At 38.9% G+C, this 26637-nt stretch overlaps 1 protein-coding gene across 2 annotated transcripts in view; it reads left to right on the top strand.

Moving 5' to 3' along the window:
• The window catches only part of ELAVL2 (ELAV like RNA binding protein 2), a 102267-nt gene that overhangs the window by 41785 nt on the left and 33845 nt on the right, over positions 1–26637 (top strand). The window contains exons 1-2 of one of the 2 annotated variants that reach the window (XM_075136494.1): positions 3462–3545; positions 5951–6191. In XM_075136494.1, coding sequence (XP_074992595.1) covers positions 3474–3545; positions 5951–6191 — 313 coding nt within the window. In that variant the 5' untranslated portion in view covers positions 3462–3473. Of the gene's footprint in view, positions 1–3461; positions 3546–5950; positions 6192–26637 lie in introns of those variants that run through there. The other variant, XM_075136493.1, reaches the window with a different exon arrangement.

The raw sequence follows: 26637 nt of genomic DNA, 5'->3' as shown, positions 1-26637 counted from the left end.
AAAGGACATTGTACTCAGCTATGGGTTCTGCTTGTTCTGCTATATGGTATTATGAAAACAAAATCTGTAATGTCTGCTTATGCAAATAGCAACATGTGATAATTGTCACGTGCTTCCATTCCACTGTTTGTACCCAAGAGGAAAAAGGGCAAATACTGAATTCAAAAGCATGATCTGAAAGTCTCCTGGTGTGTAACTCTTCAGGAGGATCTTCAGGAGCATGTTTAGGATCTCTTAGAATTTTATCAAGAGCATTGTATCAGCTGTGACCCTTGAGACTGGAAACATCTCATGGTGCAGCTTCAGTTGTCTCTGAACAGTGGTAACCTGTTGGAGGAGGCAGATGTGTTTAATATCTTGTGTCTGGCCACTTAGATTCAGGGTGCTGATTTTTCTGTAATCACCTTTATGGAATAATACCATTCAGAAGTATATAGCTTAACCAAGACAGGCATCTGTGCAGTGATTTTGGTGTGGTGTCTGTAAATAGAAGTAAATTCTGTATATAAAAACCTATGTGAAATAATTTTATTTCCTCAATGATGGGTATGCACAGATATGAATCAAAACAGGTAGTAGAATGGCTTTGGCCAGAAGTGTGATGCACTAAAGGTTTCTGCCTAGCATATGCACCTGAGGTGGTAACAGTGGTTGAAGGCTTTTCTGTTTTGTGACCTCACCTTAGTTCTGTCTCAACACAGCCAGGATCCAGCCTCAGCTTCTATTTTCAGCCAAACATGAGCAGTTGAGTGTTACATACCAAAATACCTGTTTTGTAGGGAAAGTTAGTAGACCACTGTGACTATTGTTTTGCTGGTCTTCATCTTGCTAGCTCCACTTTATTTTTCTAAAGCTCTCGTATAAAAATCTACTGTTGATATAATTAGAACTGTTCTATGGCAACCAGAACTAATTGTGTAAACCATATGGCTTTTTAACTCCTGATGTCTTTGGTCTTGTTTTAAAAAAAAAAACTAGTTGCTTCTCTGCTAGGCGAACCTTACTCATGACTAACTTGGAACTGCACCTAATTAGAAACTGGGATCCACAAACACTGTTTAAGAGTGTTTGGATTTAAAATCTTAACTGTGCTTGGTGAATTAAAAGTAAGTTTATTGAAAGGTAGGTGGCTCCCATGCACTGTATGTTAACAAAGGGAGCCACTCACAATTTGCTGAACTGAACAACTTTGGCTTCAGTTCCAATTCCTTTCAGGACTGTAAAGAAGGAGCAGGTTTCCTTTTCCAACTTCACTTAATTGTTCTCCTCTTAATCTGAATGTATTTTAAGACAAACTTACATTTCTTTAATAGACATAGAGCCCTGTTTCCTAAACTTACTGATATCTTAGGTTTTGAATGCAGTAATTGCTGAGCTAGTTTAATAATCTGAAGTGTAATACTGTCTCTGAGGCTAATAGCCAAAAACTGTATTAGCTTTTTAATGGTACTAGTGATTTTTCAGTAGTTCAGTATTTTGAAACTTTTTTGGAGACTATTCACAACTCGAATTCTATGTTAATGTGCCATTTTAATCTTAAAGTACAGAGTTTAGGCCGGAAACTGATTTTTAAAAAGTTACATTTTTTTCTTCGTTGTAATTACTTATATCCCTTATTTTTTTTCAGGTCAGGTGGAAGTGTAAGTAAAGGGTAAAAACTCTAGTTTTTCAAACTAGGTGTGAAAGAGCATTCTGTATAGCTTTGAAAGTAATAAAAATGATAAAAGAATTGGTAGAGCAAACATTGGTTTTGAGACATAATGGTGTGTAGTTAAAGAACTGATTTGTATGTTGATGTGAGTACCTTGTGGAACACTTCAGTGAAGATAGATGTGTTAGGCAAACTGCAAGTACTTAAAATGAGGGGTGCTCTTTGCCTTTTTGAGAAGTGCTGTGATGCTCAAGGGCACAGTGAAGTCTGTGTAGCCAGTACACTGAAGTCCTGTGCGCACAAGTAAGCTGTCCTATTGGAGTTTTCCATCTGCAGCCCGCGGCTCACAGGAAGCAAATAATCTATCAGGTCATGCTGCTTTGCTGAGAGCTATAGAGATCCAAATACATCATCTTATGCACATCACTGCAGTCTCTGTAGGACAGAGAATTTTGTAGACTGCTACTTTCATGCAGTCTCCTTAGTAAAGCTTATCTCGGCTTAAAAGTCAGTTGAGACTTTCAGTTTTTCTTCATGTAATAAGCAGTTCATCAAACATACTTGCCTGTATACAATGGAGAGCTTCAGAAGTGCAGTTGTGAGCATTCTTTTTGGGTTGAGACCAGAGAGAATGGCTTGCAAGCTTGCAGCTGATACCAAAGCTTCAGTATTTTGCATAAAAAGAGATGATTAAACATCTTTATCAACCTAAGTTAGAAATAAAGACCAGACATGAAGTCAGTTAACCATACTGGTAGAAAACTGAAATGAAGACTAATTTACACTGTTTTAAAACAGGAAAAGTGGTTTTAAAGTATGTGTTTATAAACCCTGGATGCAGCAGCCTTCCAGAATCTGAGTCCTTGGGGTTTTTTATCAAGTTTAGAATTACCTCATCTGCTAACCAGGGGCAAAAAAGGATCTCTTGTATTTACACCAGTCTCAAGCTGTGGCAACAGTCTGGAGTCTTCCTATTTGTGCCAGTATTGTGGTTATATTTAACATCTGGACTACTTGTAATCATCTGCAAATGGCCCATTAGCTTTTGTGGTATCCTCCTAGCACTGTTCAATTCAAATACAACTGGGTTTGCAATGATGTTTTATTTAAAAACAGACAACAGTGTGGTTGGGGACAAAAATACCCTTATGAAGAATTCTCTCTTGCATATTTTGCTCCCGTTATTCCACTTGAGAAATCCTTGACTCTACTGCCACTTGCATGTCCAGTGGTACTTTTAAGCAGCTATTGCAGGGAAACTTGCTGAATACCATCTGTGCAAGATTTTAAATTTACTTAATTTTTAAAATGTAGGATTTTAAGAACAGACTGGATTCTAGCAAAGTAGTTTGTCGTCTTGTGTATTTTCTTTGTGGGTGGGAAAGGCATGTAAGGGGAGCTGTTTTTCAGTGGTGCATGGTCATCTTACGTGCTAATGGAAAATGGGCTCACTGTGTTTTCTTTCTTTCCTCTTCCTTCAGTCTTGAAGATTTTACTGTTTTGTGGTATAGTTCCTTTTAGGCATGATGTGGTTCTGGAGGTGGTTTCCAGGGTAGTTGGCAGGAGTAACTAGACTGCATTATCTTTTAAATCTTCTTAAAAATAAGCATCTTATTTCATGTAAGAAAAATAACTTTAGAACTGAATTTGGAAAGATTAGATTGGAATTGCCTCAAATCCAATTAAGCCACACTGCATGGACGTGCTGGGAATATAAATGCAATTACTGTAAATTTGTACAAACTGATTTGTTGCATTATCTTGCTAATCTAACATACGGTACTTTTTGTGTCCATATTGCAGACGGCAACTCCAAACTAACATGGCAGTCAGACTGTGTGATGTGGCTTCTCTGCTTAGAAGTGGTTCGTGGGCAGCAGAGCCTTGGACTGGGGTCTGTGGGATTTTTCTTAAATTCTGTAGGCTACTTTTTTACATGTTAATAGTGCTGAGGCCATACCAAACTCTTTAATCTCCCATTTGGAACATTAACACTCTTCTATGTTTCGTTATAGGCTGTAGGTTGTGTCCCTATTCTGCGAGAGCCTAGAGCGCACTGGCGTACCATGACAACTTTTTCTATAATATGGTGATCTCCTGTAGAAATTATACTGCAGTGGCTTGCCTTTCTTCTAATGTCAATTAGATTTTAGTACTAATTCAAAATACCTGGTGAATAATTGAAGAATAGTATTGTAATAAAATGGTTTTGGTATGGTCTGAATACTAAATTACAGTAACTTTAAAAACCTGTATACTGTGTATTTATGATTACTATTTTAAAAGTGTATTTACAAGTCTTATTCTAAGAAATTGTTTGAAAACTGTAAATTTATCTCTTAAACTATTTTTCTGGGAGGAAAATATTTAGTAACTGCTGAAGAAGTGCTTTGTGTTTTATGAACAGTTGTATTCAACCTATCAATGGAATATGCATTATTTGTAAAACATATTAGTATCACTTTATTCAGAGCAGATGGTTCTATAGCTGAGAAATGCTGTAATTTCAGCATGCGCAGGCTATTGCAGCTGTTCACTTGAATGTTGGCTTAGGATCTCATTCTTGCCACCTGAACATGAAAATAAATGTGCAATTAAGTGAGGGTTGTTTGTTGTCCTTGCTAAATCCTGCTAATTTTGATCAATGAAAACTTTAAATTTGAGAAAAAAGAAAAAGAGGAGGAAAAAAGCAATTCCAGAGAGCCTCAGTCAGAGCACAGCATTTGTGGCTACTGGCTCTGCCAGATATACTGGTGTTTTGAAAAGTAATTTATCTTAATTGGGATCATCTACTTTCTCATCTTTTCAGCAGACTTGTTTCATCACAGTGCCAGGAGCAGGTTTCCCCTTGGAGTTTGTCACAAGGAAAGATAATGTTGTTCTGGTTGTAGCTCCTCAGGAAAACGTTGTGTTGAAGTAACCTCTTGGAAAATACTTCTGTATGCAGAACATAGAAATGTGTTCCCAGGAATGCCTGAATTGTAGTTTAAGACAGTAAACTTACCCCTTCTCTTGTTTTTAGGAAATTCACATTTGCATGCCCTGAGTACAGTTGACCTAATCAGCTGTTTGGGTATGCATTGATTGCATATGCTGCTTTGAACAGGACAGTTAGGACAGATGACCTCCAGAGGTCCTGACATAACACTGCGATTTTACAATAGGCTTTTTTGTGTGAGAACTCCTAGAAATTTAGGTATGAGGTTGGATTTCAGTGATTGCTGGATTTTTTTTAGTGAAACTTCTTGATGAGTCTTGCTTCTGCGTTGAAATGTTTGTTACTGGAGAATTAATTTATAGAATTTTCTGTTGAACGTTGTCCTATATAGTTGGTCTCAAACAGGGTAGGCTGCCCAAGTCTTGGATATTAGGCTGCCATTAAAAATCCACTGTATTTACTAACTGTTACCATTCAGTGACTGACTGAGATGGTAGAGAGCCTTTTGTACATGTGGTAGCTTGTGCGCCAGTACTGATATTTCTCCAAATGATTGCTGCTGTATCTGCCAATCATACAGTCAGTTACTTTTAGATGAAATACAGTAGTTCCTGGAGTGGTGATTACTCCCTTATTTTGATGTTTAAAAGTAAATCAAGTTAAGTATCAAATTTAACTGTTTTCAGGGTGCAGGGGAGGGAAGAAGTGAGAACCAGGAATTGTCAATTTAATCAAATAAAAGCATTTAGAAATTTACTTCCAACCTGTGGTGACAGAAGGTTGACCTAGAGTTTATCAAGGAAGAGTCTGTTTTCCATCCCAGCACATTCATATGTCTCTTCAAGTATCTCTTTAAATTACTAATCTTACTTTCTCCTTTTGCTTATGAGAAATAGGCTCAGGATACAGTTAACACTCACCTCTTTTTGAAAATAACCAAATACTATCACTTCAAAAGCTGCATTTCATATAATTTCAGTTATCAGTTCTAAGTTAATAGAACTGATTACCCTTGCAACAGGCCAATTCTGCTTGGTAACTTATGTACTAGAACGGCTATGATGCCCCTAAATGAAGGGAATGGGGGAGGATGGAAACTAGGCTTTGGGTATTGACTTCATTGGGAGGGCTCCTAGAAGATTTTAGCGAGAACTTTGTTTGCCTGTAAGTTTTTAAAGTATTGCCTTGACTAATAGTTAAAATCCTTCTGTGTTGGTGGAGTTTTTTTGCATGTAGAGGCAGTATTTGGCCCTGGCAATACCACTTCTGCATAGTGACAGGTCTTCTAGATTCTTGTCTGGACTCTCCTAATAGATGGTGAAATATGAATTTTGATGGTTCTTGTTCTCTGTGTTTTTCAGCAGGTAATTGCTGCCATGGAAACACAACTGTCTAATGGACCAACTTGCAATAACACAGCCCATGGTTCAACCACCATAAACAATTGCTCATCACCAGTTGATTCTGGGAACACAGAAGACAGCAAGACCAATTTAATAGTCAACTACCTTCCACAGAACATGACACAAGAGGAGCTGAAGAGTCTGTTTGGCAGCATTGGTGAGATAGAATCCTGCAAGCTTGTCAGGGACAAAATAACAGGTACGTTGGTTTTGGGATTTTCTGCATCTTTTAATTTTCCAAGCGGTAAGCTGTGAGATGGTGTTTTGCAGTTTTGTTAAATCATGGAATAAAGGCAGAAGAAAACAATGCTGATGTTGCTAGTCAGAAGGAACTTAGGTTCATCGTTATCTAGATTCTACACCCAAAAATTAAGTGTCTGTATTTGCATTTCATCCAGGTTTGTAAGAGTGCTATAAATGCTAACAGGGCATTTAAATGTTCTGAGCTTTGAAGTCTTTGGAAAGAAGATGCAGATGTAGAAATATCTGCTTTTCCACACAGTTTACTTGAGTTTTTATTCAACTCCATTGGAGTCATGACGTTATTAGCCCTTTGCATGACTATATTAGTCATGCAAAACTTTGTTTCTCAGGGATGCAGGTAATTAAACTTGTAGCTTGGGAAAAGAATGGACTTCATTTATTCAGCTTTATGGGTAAAGGCGCTTTTGCATTGCAGCACTTGAGCAATTTCTTCAGAATGCACACTTGAATCAATATGTGCTGTCTGAGAGTGCGAGTATGAACTCCAGTGTGATGTATTCTGTTAGTAATTTATTTTAGCAACAGCTGGTGCACAGGTCGCATGTATTTAAACCAGTTGTTTAACTTTGAAAGAACTACCAGATGGATGCCTGCACTTCAAAACGAGAATGAAAGGATGGTTGGCAAAGTTCAGTTTGTCTCATCTCCATTTTTCAACTCTAAGCTCAAATTAAAAAACATTGATGTACTACTTATGTCGACATTTCATTAATTTTGTTCAGAAATTGAATCAGTTGACTTTGGTACTTTATTTCCTGGCTCTTTTTTTTTGCAGAGTTCTCAAATATCCAGCTTTCAAGAACACATTTTTAACTTAGTTCTTGGTTGCAGCTCTTGAATGTGCTGGTTAGCTTCTGTGTGTTTAAAACTACACCTCTTCGAGGCTGCATGTTCTCTATGCTTTGGTTTAAGGGATGGAAGCCAATACTTTCCTGGTACCGAAAGGTAGTGGCAGAAAATGGACATTTTTCTTATGCTAAATAGAAACTTTTGTGACTCACTGTTCCCTGAGCAGCAACAGTGGAAAGTGGGAAGACAAAAGCTTTAGTTGATGCAGGTTGTGTCACATGTCTGTGTTGATGGCTTGGGTATGCTGGAGAGATATTCCCCAACTGTGTACATGAATAGTGGAGGACAAGGCCTAAAAACCTTCAGGCAGCTCTGGCACGAACCCCAGCACTTGTCTTTAGCATGCAGCGCATGCTTTCTTCTCTTGTCCTGATGATGTAATTGCTCCCCTAGCATAGCAGAAAGAAGTTACGCCACCTTTTCCCACATTGATGCAGACGCTACTGTGTCATCAGTACAAGGATGATGCTTAAACAAGAATCTGGCAGCAAAGAGATACTAAGGGGAATATTTCCCAAGTGTTTAGTTCATCTACATCTGCACCTGCTGAGGGTGAGCAGAGTGAGCCAAGTTAGGGATCTCTTCTCCTAAATTTGACCTTCTGGTCTTCTGCATAGTGAGACTGACTTTAGCCAGAGGCTGTACCTTTTTTGAATAATACAAAGTAGTGTAATTGCCAGTGCTCATACCTGCATTCTGCTAATGCACAATTAGTAAAAATACTGATATGACTCTGAATAATCCCCATCTTTTTTGAGGATGCTTTTTTCTGTCATCGTTCTGTGCATGCTGGAGACAGCATTTGTGACCGTGTCTGATAAGTTCTTTACTTCTGCATGGCATGAGAATAACCTGTTAAATATAAGGGGATGTTTTTGACATTGGTCACTCTTGATCATAAGCCTTGGCTACTATGTCCTCTAAACAGTTATGTTGTCAAACTACTTATGTTGCCAAACACTTCTGTGTCCCCAGTCACAAGGTGGATTCTCGAGCCCTACTTGGACTTCCTGCAGTTCAGCTCTATACGGCATCAGTCAATTTTATGCTTCACTTCAGGTGAAGTACCTTACAAAGTAGAAACGAAAAAGAAGGAGAAATGTCCATGTTCAGGCCTACAGAGGTGATGCTGTACTTCTGAGAATGCAATAATGGGATTTTTTTTTTAAGTCTTGATCTTTTTGTACTGACTATTCTACACACAGTTTGTTAATTTGAAAGCAAATTCCCCCGAAACAAGGGTATCCTGCCTGAAGAGTATGCCTTTTAAAAGGAACTGCCAGAACATATAGCTCTGTCTTGGTGAATTCACTAGGCCATGCTTCATGGTTGTCCTCATTTCAATTAGTGGTGGCTGGCAACTTACCCTCCCTGAGGTAGGGACCATTTAGTGACGCAAAATGAGTCAAGCTAAGAGGCTGCTTAAAGCCCAACACTGATCCTTTGGCTTCCTTCTTATTGAATAGTTTTCGGCTGACTTCTGTGCCTTTGAATGAAGGTTGCTTTGCCTTCCCTTTGGATCTGAATGACCAGCGCTTCTTCCCATAGCAGGTGGCTTGGTCTTAAAACATTAGGTCGTGGAATGGTTAAATCTGCAAAGTACCCTGCTTCAGCACGGTAGCCTTTGCTACTGAAACCACTGTTTTTAGTCCTTCTGGGCTGACCAAACCTCAAAGCAATCTCTGCTCTTCACTGTGAATAATACCGAATGTGCTTGGGGATGCCAAAGAAACTAGATGGGACTGATACCACATCTTGCTGTCTTCAGCTGAAGGCTGGTTGATGTGGAAAACAAGCCTGTCTTCTCTATAGGTAATGACTTCAGTGCTTCGAAACAAAAAAGTTCTTCACTTAGCTGTTTCCTTTTGATCCAGGAGTGGAAAGATATAACTGGTACTTGATCAGTTAGTGGGGTGGCTATTCAAAGTGTTTATCTCTGTCTTGCAGATCTGAGTTCACATATTTAGCATTCCTTATTAAAGTTGCTTAAGGATTACATGCTCCTCCCAGTTAAGAGGCTGCTGCAGGCACACAGAAGTGAGCCTCAAGGTCTTAATGATGGATGTGCAAATTGCCCACATCCTTAAATGATGGTTTTGATGTTTTATATGCTAGAAGCTCACATTGTTGCTTCTTAGTGTCAAAGGACTCCTTGCCTGGGAATGGAATGGAGCAAGACTTAATTGCAGACTTCTTGTTTGAAGGTGTGATGTCTTCTATATAGCATAAAGTGATGCCTAAGAAGGATTCTGAATTTAAATTACATTCTTAGTAGGTGAGAACTCTGGGGTTGGAACTGTTGGAGATATAGTTGTGCTTCTCCTTTATCGGAGAGCAGCTCCTCAGCTTTGAGGCATACTTTCAGCTGCCAGCAAAAACATTGTGTTAGTCTTGTTCCAAAAGGTTTTAGTATAAATAAAATTGGGAAATGTGGTGTCTGACCTTATAACTCCATTGGGAGCAATACTTCTGATTTAAGTAGCCTGGAGCAAGATTACCTTGTGTTTGTGGATGCTGGGGAGAGAATGCTCTAGTCCCAGTCCTGTTCTTGCTCATTTTCAGGTTTTCTACAGAGAGTTCTTGAAAAGTAAATTTTCCTTTTCTTTCTACAATTCATAACAGGGATTGTTACCAGGTTTCTGTGAAGGAAGAGATTTGACATGAATTTGACAGGAAATATATTGATTTAATTCCTGTGTTAAAACAGTATTTCTTTTTCATCTTAAATGAACTGTCATGAGTACTAGATACTTGGTGAGTATCTTTAATAGCTGAGAAGTTTAGGGGAGCATAGAAATCAAAATACACTTTTATACAAACTAAACTGCAAATGAGAATTGATAAGGGGAAAAGCTTTGGTCTGCCTTTGACTGTCTAATTCAGGTTGGTTCATATCAGTATTGGATACATCCTCTGGCTGCTTTGTAAGGTGAAACATCATTTATAACATGCTGGAACTGAGAGCTGTTTGCCAAGCAGGTGAGACAGCTCCAGTATAGGAACACTAAGAAATCTAGTAGTATCTGCATGGGTGAACGAAATGAAACATGCAGGTGAACCATTTCTCAGCAGTGAAACATTATTTGATGAAGAAAATAAGAAATTCTAACCTATCTGGCCATATTACCAGTCAGTGTCAGAGTCCCAGACCGTGCTCTGCTGATGTGATCCACTAGTAAATTTTAAGACATAAAGCCTGCTACATACTGGGTCACCAGTGCCACGTGTTGAAATTCAGAGGGATCAAAGATGCTGCCATCTTGACCCAAATACTTGCCAGAGTATCCTGTGAATTTGAACCAAATTATCTCCCACCCGATTGTTTAATATTCAGTCTGCAGTCAATCTGCAACACTGGAGTGCATTTAAGACTGCATTATAGCAGTGACCCAGTCCCTTGAAGCTGTTTACACAATTTAGGATTGAGATGAGTTGAGATTGAGGGCCTCCCTGCCTCTGGAACACCTACTGGAGGGAAGGGAGGCATCCTGGAGTTCACTTTTAATTTCATGTAAGCAGTCTGAAGCCCTGTTTCTAAAGGGCTGTTCTAGTAGTTTCAGTAATGCTTTTTCTATGGAGTGGAATTCGTTAAAACAACATCTTAATTGTTTCAACCAATAGTTATAGTTCCTTGCAGCGTACTGTCAACATGAAGTTTGTGTCCCTGAGGGAGGTAGGGAAGAAAGCTGAATTGCAGAAGTTTTCTGCTGGTCATCTCCAAGCATGCAGTTCATGGGCTACGTTTCTTTCTGCTTCTGTCCTGTCAACTTTAGTCTTACAGAAGCGGGTGTATCTATCTTGTGTAATTGTGCGTATTTCATCTTGCCCTCTGCAGACACTAATTTCTCAGATACTTGGAAGTATTGTCCCATTACCGTTGCACACTGACGTAGTGCAGATGCAAAATGCAGCACACAAGTCTGCAGGTGTCTAGAACTACGGTTCTAAAAAAATTGCCTAGATGTTGAACACTTCCAGAAAATTGTTGATGCATCTGTAGTCAGTATGTTTGCAATTAACATTTGTACAGAAATAGTTTTTAGTTGCTAACACTGAAATTTCTCATGCATGTTCTCTTGTTTTCATTGAAGAACCATGGTAATAAATGCAAAGGAATTCTGGGTTGGTCACAGAAAAAAAATAGAAAACATGTATGGAGTCAGATATGGTGTCATTAGAGGTGAGCTTATGTTGTTAACAGCAGTAATAGTTCTAGTAACACTGGTCATAATTCAGTATGTGCAATGTATATGCATACAGTCAGTGCAATGTTAGGACAGACTCTGTGCGGTCAGATCCTTGGTTATAGAGTGCTCTCGTCTGGTAACACCTGGTGACAATGCTGAATTGTAGTCTGCCCAAACTACTGAGGCTATGAATTGGAGAAGGATTTTTTTCTGTGGGGTAGGTGCTCTGTCTCAGCAGAGCATGGCTGAAACACTGATCTCTTAGTGATAGCTCTTATGCTGTGACTTCTACAGCAATATTCTGGTAATCAAGGGAAAAATATTGTGTGTCCTCAGTGGAAGCAGTAGAAAGTGCGTTATTATCTGACTGGCTGCTTGAATCTAGAACATGTGAAACTCATTAACCTCTGTAGTTTTCTCTACTTCTGTTATACCAATGCAAAAACTCCTAGGCCTTGTTAGTGTCTGGGAAGAGCAGAGCTGATGGAAACCTTATCCCTTCCTAGCGCTACTGCAAAGCTCCTGACTTTTTCTGTATGTGAACTTGCAAGTTTCAGAGTGATCTCATTGTTCAGTTGAGCCTAGCCTGGTAGTTTCTTTAAAGTCTCTTGTCACTGTTGCTTTGAACAGTGTTAGCTTACTCTTCAACCCTAAATCTTTCACTTGCCTTAATATACGACTAATTCTAGGGCATCTAAACTAACCTTACAGGAATATGGCAAGAAAGTGTGGTCATATACTTATGCTTTAATCTGAGACTCTAGACTTGTTGCCACTGTAGAATTACTGTAGGTGGAGATGAGGTAGGAGACAAACCAGGCAAGTTGTTTTTCTTCTTTCTTCGTGTCCCAGAGGAAGCAAGAGGAGACAGATAGTATGGCATATCTGTGGAGTGGCTTAGTCTGCAAAGTGACTATTTATCTACAGTGTAGAAAGCGTTAAACATACCCATGACAAAAATGAAAATTTTGAGGATGGTAGGGCGGCGAGTAGCTGGAATTCCAGGTATTTACTTACACAGCACAAGTGCCTGATACAGGGAGGACCACACGAACAGAGAACTACAACTTTGCCATTTTCCAAAAGAGGTTTGCTATTTTTGTGAAACTCCCCAGCTCTTTTTCCATCTCAGCCTTTACTCCCAATGTGTGCGATGTTTGCAGTCCTATACCACTCTAATCTGTCAGATGTTTCTGCAAGATTTTGAGTGCACTCTTGGTGGGAGAGTAGAGTAGTTTGGCAGCTAAAGGAGGAGCTGGCTGAAGCTGGATGCCCTTTTGTGGTGTGCTGGGAGGCAGAGGTTCTTGCTAGCTGCTGCTTAGTGGTGTGCTGAGATAAGGAAAGAGTTCTGGCAGCCTGACAATTTCTGATTTGGGCGGGGATGTGGACAAAAGGTATTGCCTGGCAAACTATCTTGCAAGCAGGATGGCTTGTGCAGACCTTGACTAAAATGTGAAATCAAGAATAAAAACCCAATGGGATTGGAGGCAAATCTTTTTTTACATATGGTGACTGTTTGATCTTTTCTCTGGAGCAACTTTCTTAATATCTTGAAGCATAGATTTTTCTGGGGGTGGGTGTGAAGGGGAGGGTTGTTCTTAGCTTTTTAATTTTCAAGATAGCCCATATTTTGAACTCTGCAGCTGTTAAAATGCAGTCTCTGATGGTGGCCTAGGGACTCGGTGTGTTGTAATACAAAGATAATAAAGTAATTTTGAACTTCGTGTGCTTCTTGGAAGAAAGTGCAACAGCAGAGCGTTGGCCTCCTTAGCTGGTGGTTCGAGTACTGTCCTCGTCTGGACTGCAGGAATAATCCTGAAGGAGTTATGTTTTCAAACAGCCTTATGTGTGGATCCAGAGCACTATGAATGGCGACTTGTCTTAAGCCTGTGAATGTTGTATCCTGTAGTTACTCTTCTCTGATTCTGTATATTGCTCTTTAATGTTATTGAAAATGGCTTTGAGGCATTTACTGTGCTTTTTTTTAACTGCATAATTTATTGCACTTTGCGTGTCTCCTGGAAGTGAGTCATGCAAGCAGGTGGAAGTGAAGGAACTTGTTTCATCTTATGTTAATGAAGATAGCGCTTGATTGTCTTTGCACTTCCATCCACTTGCTTTTCACTCTTTTGCAGGCATGACATTGTTTTGACCTTTCAGAAGTTTATAGGCTTTGTTTTTACAAATATAAAGCAGCAAAAAACAGTTTGACTAAACCTGCATAGTCTGTTCCAGGGATTCGGTTAAGTTGCCTAGTTAGTCAGTCCTTACTACTGACATTGTGGAAACATGCTATTTTTAAAATGGTTAAACAGTTTATTCATCCATATATTAACCTGAATTAATGAGCTGATCTCAATACACAGCATAAGCAAGAACTTAATGTTTTAAAACTGGAACTCTTTTTATAAGGCTAAATATGATTAATGTTCTCTCTGAATGTAGTGAATCAGAACATCATCTTCATTAAATTACTCTGCTTTTCAGGAAGAACTGTGCTTTTTGATGGGGATTAATGCAATATACATTCTCCTGCACTTTTCTGCTGGCAAATTAAAATTTGCTCTTGTCAGTGTTTGCAGTAACTTACAAGCAGCCTGTGAAAGCATTGGGTTTTGCAATTTGGTACTGGTCCTCTAGTGATGCGGGATATCTTGTGTGCTTTTAGCAGAGATAGTGCTCTTTGTTTCCACCCTGGGAGTCCCCAGGCTACCTGTTTGGCATGACTTACCACTGTTTAGTCTTTCATAGGTGCTTATAGGTATATATTGCTGTTATGTCCCAGTGATTCTAGGCCAGCTGTTTGAATAAATGTTAATTCTAGTGGAAACTAGTGTGTGTGTGTTAAGAGACCTCAAGTAATCTGAAGGTTTTTATAGGCATCTCTGCTTTTCAGGGTAACTGTGCTGCGAGATTCGTGTAATGCATTTGTAATAATTAAGGCGTGTTTCAGTGAAGTCTATCTCAGTTTGGGTAGCGGTGTTACTGACCTGCACACCCTGAAGCCCTTTCACTCCAAGAGTGTCATGTGAATTATAAGGACCTGGGTATCCTTGCAGAAAGTGGGTACTTCGTCTCAGCCACCACAAGCAGAGTGATAAGTAATAAGACTTCAAGCTGCAGATGGTCCTAACTGGTTTGTGCTTGGTCTGTTAGGTATCGAAGCAGCTAGTATATCGCATTATAGAAGCAAGACTTGTGCAAAGAACTTTCTTTAGCTTCATGTGTTTATACTTATCTTGCTATATGAAAGTACTTTATTTTTACATTTTATTTTCTTTCATCATGGTACACTTCAACTGGCAGTTCTTACAATAAAAATTTGTCAGGCTGACATTGTGTTTCTTTGTGCACAACCACAGAAAAGGATTTATTATACTATTTTCTATGGATTTTTTGTCTTCCTGGAGTATGCCAAGTGTGAGTAGAAGTAGATAGGAAGTTGTAGAAGGCGATAGAAGAAAAATGTGCAAGCCTCTAGTTTTAGTGACATAATACTTTAATGCACATGTAAAGGGAAAATAACTGACACAAATACAGCTCAGATCCTGCATTTTGTTTTATGATTCCTTTAACAATTTCTATAAACTTCCCAAGAGCAAAATTTCTGTTAACTTCCAAGAGTTATCAAAGGCACAGCAATGTTATCTTCAAGCTTTCCACACTATTGACCAGTTGTTTCAGTTACTTCGTTTTTACTTTTTCTTATTTGAGACATTTGGTAGGACTGACTAAAACAGAAGGAGACTTGTAATCTGAATTATTTCCTGTCTTCTGAGTTTCTGGAGCTATTGAAGATAAGTTGCTTTTTTTTCTCCTGGTCTTTCTGCGGCTTCATGCAGGTTAAGCCACAGTCCTTTTTGAAATGCATTTGAAGCCTAATGTTGCTGCACAGTGGTTTTGAAGTCTTGAATCTATAGCAAGATGCATTAATTATTTCCCCCTGCTTTCCCTTTTTTTTAAATAAAAAAAGCTTCCTTCAGAATAATTTTGCTGTGTTCCTATGAGCATTACTTTGTGGAGACATATTTCAGTTTCAAGTAATGAAAATGTCAGCTTTTCTCAGCATATCGTTTTCCTGTGTGTATTTACCAACTACAATGAGAACTGGCTTGTTTTCTATTACTCGGTATTGCAGATTAGTAGTTCTTGTTTGTTAATCACAGCTATTAAAACTGAAAGAAAGATATTCCCCTTTGACATAACTTGCAAGGACATATTTTTTGAGTTGACAGTTAACACTTAGGTTAGAGAAAAAATTTATCTTTTGACAACAATTTATCATTTTGTTACTGTTTTTCAATCATCAGTAAAGACCAGAAAAAACCCCACATGATTGAAAGCAACACTGCAAGTTAAGTTTTGCAAAATGGGGGAAAAATAGTTTTCAGACTTTTCATCACGGTACATTTAGGATGTCTTTCAAAACTCTGAGATTAAGTAGCAGATAGTCTGAAAGAAAAACAAAACAAAACCCCAACAATAGTATGTGTTCATGTGAAGTTTGGGAAAGGAATTTATGTTCAAGTGTGATGCTAGTTTTTTACTTGGATGCACAAATTACTGCATGCTTCTAAACACCCCAGCAGTAGAACAAGATGCTTTATCCATCTGTTCATTATCTAAGGTGACTAGGTAGTACAGTAGGGCAGAATATTTAACACTGCTGGCCGTATTCCTGATGGGGAACAAATCGACTGCAAAAGACAAAACTTCTCAGCTGCCTAGAACATGTTACTACTAATAGTGGTAACGCCAGCTTTCAGAAAAGTAGCTGATTGAGCAAATTTTGTATACTTTCACCTTAGCATAGTAAGGAGCTTCTACTTGTAATATGACAAGCTAGTTTGTAAGAAAGCGTGCTCCCTAGATCAGTTATGGTTATTTCAAGCAGTTCATGTTCTACTTGTAATATGACAAGCTAGTTTATAAGAAAGCATGCTCCCTAGATCAGTCATGGTTATTTCAAGCAGTTCATGGTTGTCACTAGTTGTGTTTAAACACAAGAGGCTGTAACAGGCAAGACTGTCAGTGTTCAACCTCCTGTAGTGTCCATAAGCAAATGCCCTGTTACTTTTGCTTGTGCGAAAGCCATACGCCTTCCCACACAGTCTCTGCTTACAACTGTGTTTTTGGGGTTGAGATTTCCTATTTGGACATGGTGTATCTGTTGGTAACCCTCAGGTAATGTCTCTTCTGGCTTACTGAATATCTTTGATGGGGTTCACGTAAATCTTAGCATCCACAATACCCTCTACCTTTGACTTTCTCTGTCTACTGTGGGGAAGAACCAGAGCTGCACCCTCATTTTTCTATCGGACATCAACAAGCTTGTGTTGATGAAGCAGGAGATAATGATGTTCCTCACATGTGAAGAACCATGCAAGATGTAAGGCAAGAGGATGGCACTAAGCTAATGAAAGGGTAGGGGTGAACCTGGCTGAGATGAAACTTCAGTGATTTTTAGGATAACTTACAGCTCTGTTAATAGCTATTTCATTACAGACATAATCTTCTTACTGTATGGCAGGATAGACTGTCAAGTACTTTGATTAGTGCTTCATCCTTTTCATTCAGTCTTCAACTTCTGTTTTTCCAGAATCAGAGCAATAGCTGAGAAACTGGGTTTGGGAGAAAGAGGCATCAAAGTATCAAATATTGAAATCTGGTAGCGATGACACTTTACAGGTGTTTCCTTGCAAGCTGCCTAGCTTGCTAGCTCAGTGGTGTATGAGTTATGAGTGTTCAGTAAATAGAATCCATCTACTGGAACTATAAGCAAACTGCAATTAAATTGAGAATTGCTCAGTGGCTCATGCCGTTTCCCTCATTTTGCTGAAGCTGCTTTTAAAATGCAGTTCAAGCCTTAATGCAAACTTCAAAGGACTGTGAAACTTGTACAATAATTTATGTTAAAAGTAAATGGGAAGAAAGCAACACTGATGGTATTCTGTGTTTATTCCTTTAGCCCTTCTCGTTAGAGAGACCATGGCTGTGTAGGTAGTTTTAGGTACAGTTCTGCAGTGAATTGCATTTCTGGGTGTGTGCTTCTAGCCTTATTCAGTGTCAAAATAATACTGTGGTAATCTCTGGCTTAAATCAGATGCAGTTGTCAGTGGTGATTTATGAAGATGCAGTACCTTTTTTGAAAAAGAGCTGGTGCCAGCTGAATGATCCCCCTATCTTGGTACACCAGTGCTCTGTGGGCTTGTCTTCTCAGGAGGATCGCTGTAGCATATTGTGGAGAATTCCGATGTCTTGAATTGCAAATCCAGACAAACAAAAGGTTTGAGTGGTTTTTTTCTTATATCTGAAGTTCTTTATTAAACTTTTCACGCTCCTGAAGTTGGACTATAGGCCAGAAGAGGCCAGAAGTGCTGTTGGTCTTTCCCATGGCCACACTGGCTCACCTTCAGGACATCGTAGGCTGTGATTACTAGGTTGATCTTAACATAACTCTGTGTCTCTTATGCAGTGTACTTCTGCCTTCGTGTGCTGGTCAGGGAACACACCTCCACTCTGAAATTTTCAAACTTGTGAAAAATTATATGGGTCCATAAGATGAATTCAAATGAGAGACTTTGTATATAGACTTGTATTGTTGTCATGTATGTTTCTTTTAACAGCATTCTTCCACCAGTGTGTGCAACTTTAGGAGTGATGAAAGGCAGAATAAAGCCTGAAGTCAAGTTGCTCTGAAGTCTTGGTTCTGTTTACAAAGATATGAAGCTGATATGTTCTTACAGTACTTTAGTGGATCTCTGCCAATTAACTTCACACACAGAGACAGAAATTTACGGCTTTAAACAAAGTTATGATTAGTTTTAGAAAATAGCATTTGATGTTAAATGAACACTTGCATGGCTGGTGGCAGAAAATATATTAATGTTCACTAGAAAATGGACTATTCTCTTTCAGTCAAGGACTGGCCTACAGATCTTCAAGGAATAAAGCACTGAAGGCAGCATATGTAGCTGCAGTTAAATTACAAAAAATAGTCCCTGGTCTGCTAGAATTCTTAGTTTTTCTTCTGTAGATTTACAGACATTGAGTTTCAGCTCCTAGACTTTATGACTTAATTTCAGAAGCATGTTTTTCACTGTCATACATTGATGTAAATAGTATGTAATTTTTTTTGGAAGATAGGCTTTTTTAGCATTTCTTTTGTGTGATGTTGTAGTTCTTGCTGCTTATATTCCTTTAATTCATTATTTTGCAAGAAGATCTTTTTTGCAGAAGTTGAAATAGCCTCAAATGACTGAAACCGTCACTACACTGAAATCAATGACTGTATTGTAGAAAAATCCTGTTTTTTTCAAATGCCTGCTTATCTTAAAAATTTTTGATTGCCCTCTGTGGAAGGTTGAATATTTATATGAATATTTATTATTTTCTATTGAGATTTTTAATTTTCCAGAGTGTGATTAGTGTGTGCTTGTGGAAAATTTTTGTACTAGGCCATGAAACTAGTTTTGTAGCTTAGTCATATGTATTAGTTTTTAGATGTATTATTGGCCAAATATAAGTGTTGTGATTTTTTTTTTGCTTTTTATTTAATATGTGTATCAGGATGATCATTTGAAATCGAGTGATAGTTTCAGGTTTTTTCTTCTAAGAATTAGCATTGATAGCACTCAATTAGTGGGGCTATTTTTCTTACATTACTTTTACCTGTTAAGGAGATCAGTAAGTGGAGGAGGGGAGCTGGAGCTTACAAACCTAGCTCTGCCTGCTCCTCAAAATGAACCAGTTTGTTTCATAGAACTCATTCAGTCTTACCTTATAAGAAGTTGAGTACATACTGAAAAGGTTTTGAGAGCTGATTTTAGTATTCATTTTGGCCCTAACTTTTTTTTTGTGGAAAAAGCAATTACCTGCAATTGTTGATTGTCTATTCCGTTTGGTCTGCAGAGCTTACAGGAATGTTTAAGAATTCCAGACGAGGTGCAGGGTTAGCTGGGTACTCTGGGAATTTAATCAACCATTATTTCCAAACGGTAGCTTGCTCAGCCCTTGCATTGGGTGTTCGATGGCTCTGATGGGAAACAGCAGCCAAGGGCTCCCTCGTGTGGTGGGTGTGCCAAGCTCTCAAAGGCATCTTCCCGCGTTGTTAAAAGGCGAGTGTTGTGGTTCACACGAGGGGGGAGAGCACATTGAAATAATGCGAGTAGTTGACCCTGGGAAGAAATGCAGCAGTAGAAGCTCTTCTAGTAGGGAAGTTGCTGGTTTTTCAGCACCTGTTAGTCATCTAGTAATAATCCCATGGTATACTACTAATGGAGCAGTGCTGAAAAGAAAATGTGTGCTCAAGCAAAGATAAAGTTCTACAACATTGGCTCTGGATTTTGTCAGCAGTAGCTATTTAGAGAGGAGAATCCTGAGGACACAGATTCAGTAGACAACTCGACAGCAAGAAACTTCAAGAGCAGAAGATAAGTAGATATCGGCCAGAAATTTCTGGGGTTGGACTTCATGTTTCTACCCAAAAAACATTCAGAGAAGACCTAGTAATTTACCAGGCTGCATTGATCAGTGTCCTGGTTTTGGCTGGGACAGAGTTAATTTTCTCCATAGTAGTTGGTATAGTGCGACATTTTAGATTTAGTATGAGAATAATGTTGATAACACACTGATGTTTTAGTTGTTGCTAAGTAGTGCTTATGCGAAGTCAAGGATTTTTCAGCTTCCCATGCTCTGCCAGGTGCACAAGAGGCTGGGAGGGAACATAGCCAGGACAGCTGACCCAAACTGGCCAAAGGGATATTCCATACCATATGACCTCATGCTCCGTATATAAAGCTGGGGGAAGGGGAAGGATGTTCGGAGTGATGGCATTTGTCTTTCCAAGTAACCGTTACGCGTGATGGAGCCCTGCTTTCCTGGGGATGGCTGAACACCTGCCTGCCAATGGGAAGGAGTGAATGAATTCCTTGTTCTGCTTTGCTTGCATGCATGGCTTTTGCTTTCCCTATTAAACTGTCTTTATCTCAACCCACGAGTTTTCTCACTTTTACTCTTCTGATTCTCTCCCCCATCCCACCCAGGGAGAGTGAGCGAGCGGCTGCGTGGGGCTGAGTTGCCGGCTGGGGTTAAACCAGAACAATAAGTCATGAAATAAAACTGCCATACTAATCAGCGGCTCTCTGATTATGATATTACGCAGAAACCGATATGGGTTCGTTTTTAGGAGTGATAAAATGTTGCAAGGCTACTGAAAATGCAGCACTTGAGTTTACTGTGCTTTTGTAACCTCATAGGGACTTTTCTTGTGTGATACAGATATCGCAGTATTTCAGAAGTAGCTTTTGAAAGGACTTACTTAACATCTGTTAGGTTAAAGCTCATACTTGTCTACCTTTGAAGCCTTTCTTTTAAGGTGTAACAGATTGTAAATGACACGAGCACTTTCAGGCAAACTCTTGTTAACAGGACTGCATAGTTCAGATGACTGAACTCTCTCTTAATATGCATTCAGCCCAGTAGCCTTGAGTAAAGAGCTGTTGAAGATGCTGCCTTTGGCACTTGTGTCTGAAATAGCATTTCTTCTTGGTTCTGAGGTCCCTACAGGCTTTAGGGAATGTTCATCCTGAAGCTGAGTGGTAGCTTGTAGGTTGAAAACATAACAGAAGCATTTTACAGCCAATCTGCGCTCCAAGGTCTGTTATAAAATAGGCTGTCATTCTTTGGCCACTGCAGGAGGGAGCAGCTACATGGAGACATTCCTGCATGTCTGTCTAGTTGCAGAAGTTTTCTCTTATTACATGCTGTGGTCCCACTTTTTTATTTACTTTCACCTGTTTTCCAGATTTACAGGTATAGGAGTCAAAAGGGAGAGGATCTCTAATTTGGCCTTCAAGGAAGCTGTCTGATCTGATGGGTCTTGTCCTTTCTGTGTTCCGTTTTGGAAGTGCAGCATGGAGGAATTTAGCTGTTATGTGGCGGGTATATTAAAGCTTTAGAAGACAAGCCACTGTCAGTGGCTGTGGCTTCTTCCAAAGAGAAAAAGGAAGGAAATGAAGGTTGGCGAGTGTACTTTTTCTTGCAAGAAAAGTTGTCAGGCAGGCCACTTCCCAGGGAGGTTGAGAGGAGGGGCTGTAAAACATCTTAATTGCTGGTCTGGTGTGGTTGGGCTAAATGGCCTGGTTCAGCTGTTTGTGTAACTCCTTGACATAACAGTAGAATCTTAATGCAGGTTTGCTGGAAAGAAGAAAACAGACTTGGTGGGAGTAGGTAATTTAGTTTGGAATGTCTTTCAGTTTTTTTCACATTCCAGTATAGTTGAATTACTGTTTGGAAATAAGCTCTGGATTTTCCAGAGAAACAGGAAGCTTAGATTTTTACTTTTTATCACAGTAAAAATCATTTGAGAAGAACAAACTACTAAGAGGTGGTAATTACATATGGATTATCTAGGGAGAGTAAAACCTTTATCATGTTATCCTCCATTTTTCTAACTGTTTGTTACTATTTACTTGTGCTGCCCTCAGTCCACTTGAGGCATAAATTGCTGCCTTGGACAGGCGATCACCACTAGCAGTCCAGCCCTTAAAACTATCTGTCATTAGACAGATGATAGCAAGGACACACCACCAGCTTTTAGAGTGCAAACACTTCATTTGAATCTAGAAAAAACATTGTGCCTTATCTTATAATCAGAATATATTACCTCCAAACTGATAACAAAGTAGATGGGGATGTGTATGCAACTGAGAATGGCAACAGACACTGCAAGAAACAAGTGATGTCAGGTTCCCCCTTCGAATGGAGGAGATGAGCTATATTTACTGTGGAAGTGGACTTCCAAGTGAAACCTTCAGACTAGAGCAACCAGCAGGAAAATAGGTGACCTGTTGCTCTGCACTCTTACTTGATAATGTCCTATTAATTGTCCTATCTAGAGCAATCTCTATTCTTATATGACAGGTCTCACTAGCTAGTCTCCCAACACTGAACTGGGGGATGCCTCAGGACTCCTAGGCTGTTTCATGCAACCAGGTGTTTCATGCATGAACACTTCTCCAGCAGAGGACTTTTCTAGGTGGTAAGATGCATCAGTGTTCAGACAGCTTCAGTACTTACTTTTTCTTTCTTTCATGTCACCACCTCTCTTGCTTATCTCTCCATTATGAATGATTTGGGTAGTAACAGGGCAATAGGAAAAATTGCCTTGTCTCTAGATCTCCTATTCTGCCCCAAGTTCATGAGAGCTTTGCATAAGTAATTAACGGTGATCAAGTGAAGTGAGCTGGCTTTTGAGCAAGTAATTGCTTTTGAGCATTCAGTAATTCAGCAGTAACCTCTTTTAGATGGTGTAAATAGCTGTGCCTCATGGAGATGTACAGTGCAGTGTAGTGGTGCATTTTTTTTATCCCACAATCCTTCTGAGTTACCTTAAGGAAAAATTAGACTTGGCTTGGATTTTGCTAAACAACCAGTTAAATTTCTCAATCTTTTTGTCATTTCTTCACTTGTGTCACATCTTCAGTAGTCCAACCTAAGTCTTCGTCATGATTTTTGCTTCCAAAATTTGGTTCTTGCAACAGGACTCTGCTATAATCTGTCTCCTTAAAAATGTTGAAGCAGTTGCTGGAAATAACCAAGGAGTCCTTTCAGATAAGTAGAGTTGTAGAGTGAGATTATTCCTATTCAGAAAGTTGAACGTTTTTGTTATCAGAAGGAGGAAAATGTTGTTTTACCAATTGTATTAAGAACAGCTCTATTCTGCTTTAAGGAATATTGCTGTTACTTTTGAAAGCAAAACATTAAGAATGGACAACAGGTGTCACTTCTATCACATCTACTTTGTATGACCATTTCCTCTGTGGATAGCATCCATTTGGGACTTTCTCTGAATGTTGTATAGCAGAGGATTTTCTTCAAGCTTTTACAGCTGTGTGCAGTATTTAATAGGTTTTGTTTATAGTAAACAAGTAAACAAAAATAAGTAAAAAACCATAAACAAACAAACAAAAAAACCAACTTGGGCAGGATGGAACTAGTTTATTTGTGATAAGTATTGTGAATTAGAGCCTGTGCATTTTCAAAGCGGGAAAAAAAAAGTGACATTTCTCAAGGCACAGTAGGAAATTCAGGAGCACTGTGACAACGGCTATACCTTCCTACTTGTTTATTTCCCTCTTCCTACTTGAAACTTTTTTGGTCTTTCACTGACCAGTGCCTCTAAAGTCTGTCTACTTTTCTTTTCTAAATACTGAATCACTGTATTCTTTACTTGCTTCTTTAATTAATGTTAAATTACTTTGTCTACACTTTTCTAGTGTGCATGTGGATCTCCACTCTCTCTTGAGTAGTCCTTTCAAAGAATGACTAGAATTACATTGTTTGAAATTACTTTTTGCCAGTCTCCTCTCAAAATCCATTCCGTATATTAACTGTGCCAGAAAGTAATTTGGCACTATGTAATAAATTACTTTTTAATTTGCATTATTGTCATCATACATGGTGGTCAAGTGATATTTATGAAGCTCGTAAACTTGAAACGTAAATGGAACAGTTTCCCCCTATTAAAGTGAGCGGTGTGGTGCTTTCCAGTTCATGTTTTCTCTTAGGCCACATACTCAGAGGTTGAACATTTGTCAGTCACCCACTTAGTGGTGGATATAGCATGCCTACGTTCAAAGAGATGCCCGACTGAAAGGATTTTTTGCCACTTGCAACAAAGTCAAATTCAAATGTAAATGTCAGTTACATAAAACATAAAACATAATTAATGAATATGAACTTTCAAATCATAACCTTTGTTTTAAGTCCTTTACTCTCTTACAGGCTTGTGAGATGCACTTCTACTGTTATGTGGGGTTTGGGTTTTTTTAATCAGATTTTGTTGAAGCAAAATTCAAGTCAGACTGCTTTTCCTCATTCATTTCCTCATTCCTTCCAGATTATTTTGTCATTTTGACTTTTCCTACTTCAGGTGATTTCTTCTTTTACCAATCATTTAGTTAACTGTTGTTTCATTCTACACCATATTGTCTAATATTCATAGTGTCCCAAACATAAAACCTAGTAGAAAGTGTACAGAAACAGCTTTAAACAGTGCTGTGAAATGGCCACAAGAACTACTGAGGAGAAGAAGCTCAACTGATAGTTTGAGCTGTAACTGCTCAAGTATTGCACACTTCTGCAAATGAGCACAGTATTCAGCTTGAAGGTGGTAAATATTTTCTTCTTACTGGCACAAGTAACTCACAAAAATAAGAAACTCACAGTCATTCCTTTCTTTAGGATAAGCTAAACTTTATAGTGTTTATAGGTCTGAGTTACAGAATAAATAGCTGGTGTGCACAGATAGTCTCTTGTCTGTGTTGAGATTGAGTAGGCCATAATTTTGAAGGTCTAGGAAAGACTAAAATGGATATTCAGAATACCTAAACACATAATAGTAGACAGAGCACCAGGACAGCTCCCTTGGAGAGGTGTCAGGTTTTTCAGACTGTGTCATTAAGCACAAATTGGAAAAACAAAGCTGAGGCAAGAGACAGATGAAACTGACCCTGTCTTAAAACAGGAGGAGGCTAAGCTGCTTTTTGATACACATTTAAATCTGAGAATTATTTAACTTGTGGACAACTATAGGTTTACCTTCTGTCTTCCATCACACCATTGTGGATTCAGACACACAATCTACTTTAAGTGTGTTACTAGACTTGGAAACAAGTGTGTGTTCTGCAGGAGATCTCTGTCTTTGCGAATGAGTTTGGTGTAGAAGAGGCACAGATGGCAGAGTCCAGAGCTGTTTTCTGTCAGTGTTCAGTTTAATCTTTGACTTCAGGCAACACAAATTAGTCATTACAATTATTAAATAATGAAGTTCCTCTCTGTAAATATTCGAAGTGGTGGCTGGTTTGGTTTAAGTGCATCTAACTTCTACTTGGTTTGTCTTGAAAGCAAAAAGTTTAGACGTTGAGGAGGGGAGAAAAGCTGCACAGCAGAACTTTGAATTATACTGGCCAGGTAGCTCTAATTTTATTTGAGTAAAATTTGGGTATGCTGCTCTTTCTCCATCTGAAATCCATAGTAAGATAGTACTTCTCTCTGGCTTGTAAAGCAGCAGTGGTACTAGCATAAGTTTGGACTGAAGTCCTGTACATCAGTGAAACAGGTAAGAACTTAGAAGCTTAGTTCTTCCTGTAACCCAGCTGGCACTTTCCCACCAAGTGAGAAATACCACCGGCTGTCAGACGTACGTTGCAATGATTGGGATATCTGATGGGTCATTTGAAATAGCTGCTTCTACTGCATGTTATGAAATGCTTATCTGGAATTTCTGAAACTCAGCCATGTGCATATGTACTGGCAAACTGCTTAAACAAGCATCTTCCCTTAACGCAAGCAGGAAGACTTAAGAGTGGTCCCTCAAGCATCTGATTCCAGAAATCAGGTTCAATTTCCAGTTATTTATACTGCTTGTTGAGAGCCAAGATTCACCTTTCTTATGTGCTTCTGTGAAGAAAGTGATTTTTTGACTCTGAATTATTGATAATGTGTAATCGAACCACTAATCTCCAGGCAAAATTTCAATCTCTTTAAGAAGTTTTACCTTTTCTTAACCTTTTCAAATATATAAGGGCTTTGGAATGTCAGATCTGAACACCTTTGAATTTTAGATGATAGCCCAAATTAAACAAAACTGAATTAAATAAAAGAAATCATTCACAGAATCATTGAGGGTGGAAGGGACTTCTGGACATAATCTAGTCAACTCCCCTTCCTCAGGCAGGTTCTCCCTGAGCAGGTTGCCCAGGACCATGTCCAATCAGACTTTGAGTATCTCCAGGAATGGAAACTTCACAACTCCTCTGGCTGGCCTGCTCCAGTGTTTCACCACCCTCACAGTGAAAGCTTTTTTTAATTGCAAAATTGCACAATAAACCTGCAGAAATGAGTTCAAGCTTGGCGTGAATAAATTACTGGATTTTGTTTGTGTAGCTTCCTAGGTTAGTCTATTAATATTCATCAAGCTTAACTAATAGAATGTCTCCAGAAGAACTGGTCATGAATTATATCCTTTCTAACAGCCGCATATGGTCTTTGCCTTCAGTGGTCTGAGTGTTTTTAATGTGAAAAATAGATCACATGAACAGAGGGGTAGTAGAAATAGTTTCTGCATGTCTTCTTCTGTTCACTCTGGAATTAGTAAGTAGTGTATGGGGAAAGTCTTACATGAAATAGCTTTTTCATAGAGATTTTAACTTCTTTTAAGGTTGTGGTTTAAATGGGTTTCTTCCTAGGAGATTAATAATAGCACCAAAAATGAGCATTCCTCTGTTAGGAGGTAAGACTAAAATAAAAGCTGTGTGCAAAAAGAGACATTCCTTTAAGTTG

The sequence above is a fragment of the Calonectris borealis genome, chromosome Z (assembly GCF_964195595.1).
Source record: "Calonectris borealis chromosome Z, bCalBor7.hap1.2, whole genome shotgun sequence".
NCBI lineage: Eukaryota > Metazoa > Chordata > Aves > Procellariiformes > Procellariidae > Calonectris > Calonectris borealis.
Note: the sequence above shows the minus strand (reverse complement) of the source record. Positions and strands in the feature narration are given on the sequence as shown.